At 38.3% G+C, this 10436-nt stretch overlaps 1 protein-coding gene across 1 annotated transcript in view; it reads right to left on the reverse strand.

Moving 5' to 3' along the window:
* ABCB4 (ATP binding cassette subfamily B member 4) overlaps nucleotides 1-10436 on the reverse strand; it is an 89379-nt gene that overhangs the window by 64522 nt on the left and 14421 nt on the right. The window contains exons 5-8 of the mRNA XM_003782640.3: nucleotides 7486-7543; nucleotides 6149-6340; nucleotides 4179-4350; nucleotides 2813-2937 (exon numbers count right to left, since the gene is read on the reverse strand). Of these exons, the coding sequence (XP_003782688.1) occupies nucleotides 2813-2937; nucleotides 4179-4350; nucleotides 6149-6340; nucleotides 7486-7543 (547 nt within the window). The remainder of the gene's footprint in view (nucleotides 1-2812; nucleotides 2938-4178; nucleotides 4351-6148; nucleotides 6341-7485; nucleotides 7544-10436) is intronic.

A 10436-nucleotide genomic window follows, 5' to 3' on the forward strand; every position in this document is an offset into this window, starting at 1 on the left:
GACCCATCTCCTTTGGTGCCTACGGGGTCAACCAACAGTCCTTTGGCTGTTCCAGAATTGAAATCTCACACCTGGGATATAGAAGAGCTCTCTCATCACCTTTATGCCAGCATCACAAGTCAGGGTTGAGATAGGAGAGAAGTGAAGCTAACAAGAGTTGATTGTAAACACTATTGGTTTTTTTTTTTTTTTTTTTGAAGGAGTCTTACTTTGTTGCTCTTGGTAGAGTGCTGTGATATTATAGCTCACAGATCAAACTCTTGGGCTCAAGCTATCCTCTTGCCTCAGCCTCCCAAGTAGCTGGGACTACAGGTACCTGCCACAGCTCCTCGCTGTTTTTAGAGAAGGGATTTCACTCTTACTCAGGCTGGTCTCAAACTCCTGAGTTCAAGCAATCCACCCATTTCAGCCTCCCAGAGTGCTAGGATTACAGGTATGCACCAACAACATGCTCAGCCCACTACTGGGCCTCTTAAACAGATTCTTAACTTAGGTCAATGTCTAGTCTTTGGAGAAAAGAAAATCTCCTTCATGCCCATTATGTGAGGGACAGAAATTATGCTTGTACACAAACCTGGGCTTCTTATTTTCTTTCTTTTTTTTTTTTTAATTAGGTTAATCTTTCTCTTTTTTTTTCGAGACAGAGTCTCAAGCTATCACCCTGGGTACAGTGCTGTGGTGTCACAGCTCACAGCAACCTCAAACTCCTGTGCTTAAGCGATTCTCTTGCCTCAGCCTCCCAAGTAGCTGGGACTACAGGCACCCGCCACAATGCCCGGCTATTTTTTGGTTGTAGTTGTCATTGATGTTTGGCAAGCCCGGGTTGGATTTGAACCCGCCAGTTCTACTGTATGTGTCTGGCGCCAAGCCTAATCTTCATCTTTTAAGCCAGGTACGAGGTTATAAAGTGTCACTACTTAAGGGATATGGGTGTTTACTCAATTTTTCTAGATTTTACTTTCATCATCTGCAAAATGCAGTTAATAATGCCTACCTTGCAAGATAATTACGAGGCTGATAGATAATTATAGAAAGCAGTTAGTACAGCAGAAATAAATAGTGGACAAACTTGACAATTCCTATTAATTACTATTATTATTACTATATTTACATTGGGTTTTCATTTCCTCTTGAAGTTTGCTGACTCTATTACTATCCCATTTTTGAATAGTAACTCAAATGCTTATTACTGGCTGCTAGAATTTGACATAAAGTTACAAATGCCTAGAACAGTTCTGTTAAATGATAATATTTTTACATCAAATTATATTAAATCTACTTTTCCATGCTTTACCCAGAGAGTGTATAACATTTAATGTGGGTTCCCTGAAACTGGGGAAATAAATCCAGCAGATATGTAAAGGAGACTTCGGGAGGAAATATCACACAAATTAGGATGTTTTTCTTTGTATCAAAAAAACCAACACTTTTTTTTTCTTTTTACAGTTTAACCAAACGTAAATTCCCATGGGGATTCATTAATTTTTTTTTAAAAAATGTATTCTGCTACCCAGATGTTGGTCTCCTTGATTACACGAAGCACCCCGCTACCCTCCTGCTCTGGGGTGCTGTGTTCATATAGCAGGGCTGCCTCTCCGGGGAGACAGCCAGCATGCCACATCCAGCACTCTGATTACTCCTGTGTGGCTGGCCTCAAAGTGTGTGCAGGAAGATTTACGTCTGCCCCAATGTGACACAAGGCACCAGTGACAGCAGTGGGCATGTTGTAATTACCTTCACTTAGGCAGCTCGCTCTCCGGGGCTAATGGAGCGGCACTGATTACACTGACATCCTGAGGTCCACCTGAGGGTTAGTGTGGTCTGTGTGGACTATTGTGTACAGGAAGCAGCAGTGAGAGAGAAAAAAGGAAGAGGTTAGAGAACCAGAAACATGTTGGTTTTGAAGAGGGATTAAGGAGTAGAAAAGTAAAAAATGAAATGGAGGGGATTAGGAATCATTGTTTAAAGTGCTGCACACTTTCCACTGAATTTTTATTTCAAAGAGTTATAGGTATCATGAATTCTGTTGGACCACCAAAGAAAACACTTTATATGGAATCATACCTCAACTATATATTATTACTTAAATAAAAGGTAAATAATTATATTGACTTAAAGCAGAATAGCCTTTTTCACGGGTGTATACTTACCTCTGAAACTCACTGAGGTATACACATTTGGTATTTGTATACAGCTTTTCGTTTGTCAGTGTCAATCATACCTTAATAACTGTTTTTTAAAGCAATGGCCTAGGGTGTTAAGTCCAGAGCCACCAAGAAGAGCTTAGGTATCTCTAGAGGCTGGTAAGTTTGCCAGACTCATCCTGGACCATTATTAAGGGCTAGAAGCCAGAGGCCAAGATTGGAAGTCTTGCCTCCTGGTTGTGGGGGACCTCCATGGGCTGTAACTGGAAGGTTCACATATCCTTAGGTCTTCCTCTTCTACATTCCAGTTTATGGTTATTAAGGGAGTAAAGATTCAAAGCAAATCAAAATATTTTGATAACCATTCTTTAAAATAATTGGTTTCCTTTGCAACCTAACATAATTTGTTTTATGCATTTAAAAACATTATTCTAAGAAGGGAGTCCATTTGTGTTAGCAGATGGCCAAAGGAGTCTTTGGAACATAAAAGAACCCTGCTCTATAGCTAAACATTAAGCTTCAGCCATCAGTATGGAGTATTTATATATTGGGAGGGGGGAAGGGTTAATATCAGGAAAGGGACAGTAATAAACACATACCACAAAAGAAGGAGAAACAAAACATTAAAAGTGTGTTCTTTGAATTAGCAGACAAAGAACCTTCCTGACCTTTCCAGCTCTTTGTTCTGGCCCCCGAAAGCTATCACGGTCCTGATCGCCCCCAGAGCCTCTTCTGCCACGGCGCCTGCTTTTGCATAGGCAGCTAGTTCTTTGTCACTAAATGCCGAGAGTATCTGGACAGAAGAGAAACAGTAATGACTTTTGTATGGGGAGAAAAGGTAAAAGACAGTCTGCTCAATTATTTAACCTACTTTCTCTTTTCAAACCCTACCCTTCACCAAATGTTAAAGTCAGGCAGCAAATGAGAAGCAGGGTACTAGATGCAACGGCTGCTCCTACTCCCACAAAGATCTGACCCACCCTGGTAGGTTCCCTAGGAGTAGTCAAGGGCAAAAAGAATCCATGCATAATTTTCTAAATAGCATTTTTGGCAAAACTGTCAACTTCCACATCTACCATCTTTTCTCTATTAATTATAAGGTAAATTAAAATACAACTGCACTGCTTTGAAAGGAATTATCACCCTTTCCTTTATTGTGTCACAATTATTTACATATTCATTACTGTACAAATAATGCTTCCAGACCTACTCACGCACACACATTCTGTTTAACTATTCTAATAAGATAGCTAAGCAAGATGTTTCAGGACAAATCAAAAGAAAAGAGATACAAGTAGTTCACTAAGTAATTCATCAACCTCAAAATGAGCAAAATTGCCAGAAAAATTTCTCAATTTCAAAGTGTTGGCTGAATACTTCAGAGGGTTTTCTTTACTTTGTTGCAAGGCAAAAGTGGCAGAGTGCCACTATCACAGGTAACAATTAAAAATAAACTAATTTAAAACTTTTACATTCATGTAATATTTGGAAGAATGATATATTTTTAAATTGTGCTTCCTTAAATAAGGACATGATCACATGTTATTTTTAACTAATACTATGCAAAAAAGATTAAATGACAGAAAGGAGAGCAATGTAAAACATCTCTAGTTGAGATAAGACCTGTGAAATTCTGAATCACATTAAACCAGTGATTTTTCAACTGGAGTCCCACAGCACACTGGTGTGCTGTGAGAAGATCTTAGGTAAACCACAAAAACTTCTACAGATCACTAATTAAATCATTTTTGAAAGACGTTCAAAGCAGTGTATTTTTACTGTTTCCCCGCCTCCCCCCAATCAATATCAAGTGTTCTACAGAAGCTTAACTATAGGTTCAAGTATGCTGTGAGATAAAAAAGGTTGAAAAACACTGCATTAAATACGAATTTCCTTACTAAAGCACCATGGTAACATGTTTCTGGATGTGGTTTCAACTGACATTTAAGACAGATGTGCACAAGTACCACACTCCTGAATATTACAAATGTCTGCATGTGTGGGTTAACATGAAAATGCCCAGGTCTCACATACCTTTGCCCAAACGGCTGCAGACAGTCCCAGGATAGGGCTGATGGCCATTATTACAAGGGTGAGTTTCCATCCTCTAATGAATCCCACTATAAATCCGGCAAAAAACGTGGCTACTGCTTGAAAGAACATTCCAACCTTGTCACCAATTCCTTCACTGATTTTGGAGATGTCACTAAAAAAGATCACACCTAAATGGTTACAGGGAGGAGGTCTTCAGTCAAAAAGGTGAAGTAGACATCTAACAAACACACAGACAAGAAAAACTTATTAACACCACCGCAAGCCTCTTTCAAAGGCTTAGCCTCTTTAATTGTATTTTCCCCACCAAAATACTACACACAAAAAGCATTCAGGATTAGTTATGCTTCTAAGAAGTTAGTATCATTCAAGTTGATCCTATAATATCAATGAGTCAATCCTATTAGAGAAGCGCTAACATTTTGAGTCAAAAGCACGAGTTAGGAAAGGCATTGCAAGAGTGATAGGGGATAGTGGTAGGGAAGTATTACTGCATTTCCTGCTGTGGGGAAGTAACAGAGAAGATGTCTTTGCTTCTACCCTTGTTCCTATTTTCAACACAGCAGCCAGTATGAATCTTTGGCAATAAGAGTCTGACCCTGTTGTTCCTCAGGTGCCATTTGACTCACAGTGAAAGCTGAAATCCTTCCTAATGCCTAAATACCTTGATCTTCCCTCCTTTTTTGATGTCATTTGCTCACTATGCCCTTGCCAGGACTCTCAGTCAGGAAAAGTTTATCATCTACCTCCCCCTACTGGAACAGGACAGAGATCTGTGCTTTGTTCACTGGCATATCACAAACACCTTGAATAGTGCTTAGCATATTATAGGCCCTGAAATATCTATTGAATAAGTGAAGAGCCAACAATTACTAAAGCAAGTCTCTTTGTGAATTAGTTCAATAATTTATTCGTTCATTTACAGTCTTTATTGAGGGTCCAGCACCTGTCAGGCCCTCAAGTAGTAAGCTCCACAAGAAACAAGTAGGAGCTATGAGTTCGAATGAACCTACTAACCAAACAGGAGGACGCTAACAGATGGAAAACACATGGTGGCATACACTGTGGATGCTGCCAGAAATGGCCAGAAATGACTGTCAGATGACCTATTTCCAATATATTTCAAATGCTTAACAAGTTTTTTTTTTTCATTTAAAATCTTCCCTTGACAAATTTTCACAGTTATTAACTTCTTTATTAAGGTGACTAGATGTCCCGCTATTGGCAGGACAGTCCTGATTTTTAACAATTTGTCCCGCCGCATTTTTAAAAAGTCCAGATTTTTGTAAAGAATGCATGACAAGCTAGGGAACAGTGGGAGAATGGGAAGGAAACATGTGATTTTCTTGCTGCTGAAAAGGTTAATGTAACTCCATTTGGGAATGAAGAGGTTAATGTAACTTCATTTGGAAATGAAAAGGCTAATGTAAACTCCCTACTCCCCTCCTGGGCAAGGTATCAGAAGGAGACTGGCTCCCTCCCTTGCTTCTAGGCAAGGACAATGAGCTCAGAAGTAGCCAAACTGTCTGGAACAAACAAGTAGCCACCCCCTCTCTAGAGTTAGATGATCAGACATCCCGCTTTTGGTGAGACAGTCCCGATTTTTAACAATTTGTCCTGTGTCTTGTGGTGTTTTTAAAAAAGCCCTGATTTTTGGAAAGAATGCACAACAAGCTAGGGAACACGGGAGAACAGGAAGGAAATATACTGTCTCCAGCTGTCATGTGGCTATTTTGCCAGGATATGTGTTTTATATTATTTTTGTTAATTTTATAATGTTAAACTTTAATAATAACAAATAATTGCTGAGAACTAATTATCGAGAACTGCTTATCAAAGTTTGCATTGTTGTCAGGCCCCGCCCCCCCTACCCCCAAGGTGTCACGCTTTACCAATGTTAAAATCTGGTCACCTTATTCTTTATGAAAGTGGGACATTAAAAATGCACTTACTCTGTTAGACGCGTATTGAGTTCAGTGATATCGCTGATGTCAAACCAGCCTATTTCCTGTCGTAGAATAGCATGAAAAAACTCTTGCCTAATTTTCCTAATCTGTCGGCCAGCTGCCAAAGTCCAAAATGAAACTTGTATGTAGGCAGCAACAAGAACTCCAGCACCTAGTCCTGAGTAATAATATGCATATCTGGAAAATAATTAGAAAGAATCTTTAATTCTGTTATTAGTGTAATATTTAAATACCATTCTCTAGTTATCTCTTTCAGGAGAAATTTTCAGAACTGGTAACCAGTAAGTTTACTAAACTGATCCCAAAGACTATGTAGGAAGTTATTACAAATTCTAATTTACACAGTTTAAAATATTTTTCTTTATTCAAATTATAAGATGAGCTCCCTGATTGCAAGTCTATTTACTTGAACTATTAGCCAAAGAAAACATGATTTTTTGTTAACTACAAAAAATAATTTAAATGATTCTCTTTTACTGATGTTGATAATCTGTAAATATAATTTAACCCTTCTTTCATAATTGTATTCTAATCATGCATATCTTATTGTACTGAAAAAGTTCACTACTATTCACATACTACAAATATAGGAATAAACAAATCAAACATGAAATGGTTCTTAGTGTAAGTTTTTTCATATTCTTTAAAAAATTTTTATATTCTTTATACAAAGAATCAAAAAAGCTTGCTATGTGTCAGAATTCAAAAAAATTTTTTAAGTATTATGATAAAATGTCATGAATTCAAACTAATTTGAAATGAAGGTTTAACCAAATTAGTAGAAAGTTAGTATCTTTTAAAGATAATACATTTCAGTACTTTCAAATGTTTCTTTAATCTAATTTTACAAACTCTGTCCAGATAGAAGCCTTTGAGGCCTGATTTTACATATAGATAGCACTCATGATAATCAGCAACATTAACTGATATGCAAACATACAAATGTTGTTACAGGCTTTTGAGACTTTACTGAGAAGACGGAAAGAGCGAGAAATGCTATAAATGACATTACAGCAGATAAACTGGAATACAGATGGTATATTATGTAAAAGTATAGTATCAATTAAATTCACTGAAGTTGATAATTATACTATGGTTATGTAAGAAAATATCCTTATTCTTAGGAACCACACTGTAGTAAAGGACCATAATGTAGGCAATTTATTTTAACTTGGGGAGTAGGGGCACAAATGATAACAATCGGTGAACTTGGGTAAAGAGGCACTTGTATATTCTTACAACCCCTGTAGTTTGAAATTATTTTCAAATGAAACAAAAAAGTACATCACATAAATGTTGAGATATACATATATATCAATTACCTAGTCATTTCTTCTTCCAGAATTTTGCCTGGATTTAGCAGTGACAATGAAAAATTCACTAAATGAAAACAAAAGTAAAACATCTTTAAAAGTTGAATTATTAATAGTGAGAAATAAAAATAAAATTCTAAGCCTCTCAAGTGACTGAACATACCCTATCTTGGTCGAGGGCATCCCAAAGAAACCTTAAAACTGAGTTCCCAGTCATGATGGGATAGGAAACTGGACATACCTCATTATACCCTCTCATTCCCTAATCACTGTTAGGCTTTCTTCTGTAAGGGTTAAACAGAAAACCAACCCTTTGGAAAGACTTGCTCCACTGCTGATTTCAACCAACTTCATGATTGGCCCTCCCTTTTTGTGGTATAACTGACCAGTATTCCTTCTTGATAAGAGACCACCAATCATGGAGTGGTTCTGGCCAGTCTACAGAGGATGAGCAGAAAGAGTTTTCATGAACTTTGCTTTACCTTTTGACATCAGAGGGCTGAAAACTTGGTCCTTGGCTCATGCTAACACCACCATTTTTTAAACAAGGGTCCAATAAAGGAGTGTGAAGTTTAATTGTGTATGTGTATATTTCTCTTTCATAAATATTCATGACTCTTCCTACAGCTTATTAAATACATATATTTGGCCACTCCACTCAAAATAAATTCTTCTCTCTTTTTCTTTTTTTTTGCTTTGAGACAGTGTCTCCCTCTGTCACCCTGAGGTAGAGTGCTTATGGTATCATAGCTCATAGCAACCTCAAACTCCTGGAATCAAACAATCCTCTTGCCTCTTACCTAAGCATCTGAGTAGCTGGGACTACAGATGCCTGCTACCACACCCAGCCAGTTTTTCTATTTTTAGTAAAGACAGTCTTGCTGTTGCTCAGGCTGGTCTGAACTTCTGAGCTCAGAAGATCCATCCACCTCCCAGAGTGCTAGGATTACAGGTGTGAACCACCATACCTGGCCTGTTCCCTTTACCATTCCCAGAAGTGTTTGTTTTTGGCTTTCAGCTATGCTTCTCTGCTTGCAAAATGGCCAGAGTACACACTGTAACTTTTATGAGAAATAAAACTCTCTTTTCTAAATTTATAAACCTCATCATTCTTCAGTGGATAATAAAAGATTTGCTAAGAATTAAAATATATGAAAGCTGGGCAGTGCCTGTGGCTCAAGGAGTAGGGCACTGGCTCCAATACCAGGAGTGGTGGGTTCAAGCCCAGCCCCAGCCAAAACTATACAAAAAAAAAAAAAAGAAAAGAAAAAGAAAGAAAGAAATATCTGAAAGCTAAAAGATGCTTTAGTTAAATCTTTCTTTAAAAATCATTCTTTTCTTTTCACACTCAAGTGCACTTTTTTCAATATACTTAAATAAAAAACTCAAGGGTAGAAGGAGGGGGAAGAGGTAGAGAGGGGCTGCGTAAGCTCCCACCTAATGGGTACAAGATAGAGGTATATGGCACACCTTCTGGGTACAGAACTCAACTACCACTCAGATGCTACCTAACAAATGTAAACAACGTAACCCAACTGTACGTACCCTTATATTAAACTGAAATTTAAAAATAAATATATATTTTTAAAGACCACAGGTTTAGATACAGGCCTTTAAGGCCCCAAATGGGAGAAGGTAGGCCCTCCAGGGTTCTCCTTCAACCTAGCCTGCATGGCCTTTACCAAAGCAGTTTCCTAAGGCAGGAAAAAGAAGCTGATCAAGGGACAGGGGAGCCAAAAACACAAAGCAGACAGAAGAGGGAAACAATAGTTAAAATAGAAAACACAAAATCTAAGGGGCATTTTTTTCTGGGTGGCTCAAAGAACTTCACAGATACTCCTTTCTGTAAATTGCATTTTTATTTCTTTTCTTTTCTTTTTTTTTTTTTTTTGAGACAGAATCTCACTATGTTGCCCTTGGTAGAGTGCTGTGGTGTCACAGCTCACAGCAACCTCAAACTCTTGGGCTTAAGTGATTCTCTTGCCTCAGCCTCCCAAGTAGCTGGAACTACAGGCGCCCATCACAACACCTGGCTATTTTTTTGGTTGCAGCTGTCATTGTTGTTTAGCAGGCCTGGGCCGGGCTTGAACCCACCAGCCTTGGTGTATATGACTAGTGCCCTACCCACTGAGCTACGGGTGCCACCTTTATTTCTATTTACATGTGTTTTTCCTTTACATGTCTCCTGTGACATAAGTATGGGAAAGGCTGAGTTATAAACATTGTAAAGGAGGAAAAAATGAGAACAAATTGCTCAAAGACAAGGCAGTGGGTCACTGGCAAACTAGTCAACATCCTGAATTTCATGTCTTGTATTTTGACATTTTTACTAGAATTCTGGCAGTATTAACTGGAAGGAAATATGCTGTTTATTAATTTGAACTAATCTGATAAAATGTCATCCTAGTTTTCACGTTTTAATAACATTTATTGAACATTTATTACATTTATTACATGCAAAGCACTGTTATCAACACGTTAGATGGGTTGATTCACTTAATTATTTTATGAGTTAGGAATATTTACAAATCCTCATTTGACAGAAGAGGAAACTGAGGCACAGAGAAATTAAGTTACCCAAGTCATATAGCCAGCAGGCGGCAAAGCTGAAAGTCAGCCCAGGCAATGTGTGCTCATAATACTAAACTAGACTGACTGACTCGTGTAGTAATGACGTATTTTTACCTTTTTAAGAAAACAAAATGAGTCTTGGCTCCTGTAGCTCAGCAGTTAGGGCGCCAGCCATATGCACTAGGGCTGGTGGGTTCGAACCCGGCCCGAGCCTGCTAAACAAACAAACAAACACACAAACAAAAAATATAGCCAGGTGTTGTGGCAGGCACCTGCAGTCCCAGCTACAAGGGAGGCTGAGGCAAGAGGATCACTTGAGCCCAAGAGTTTAAGGTTGCTGTGAGCTGTGACGCCATAGTACTCTACCCAGGGTGACATAGTGAGACTCT

The sequence above is a fragment of the Otolemur garnettii genome, unplaced genomic scaffold (assembly GCF_000181295.1).
Source record: "Otolemur garnettii isolate 467f Iridium unplaced genomic scaffold, OtoGar3 scaffold00005, whole genome shotgun sequence".
Taxonomy (NCBI): domain Eukaryota; kingdom Metazoa; phylum Chordata; class Mammalia; order Primates; family Galagidae; genus Otolemur; species Otolemur garnettii.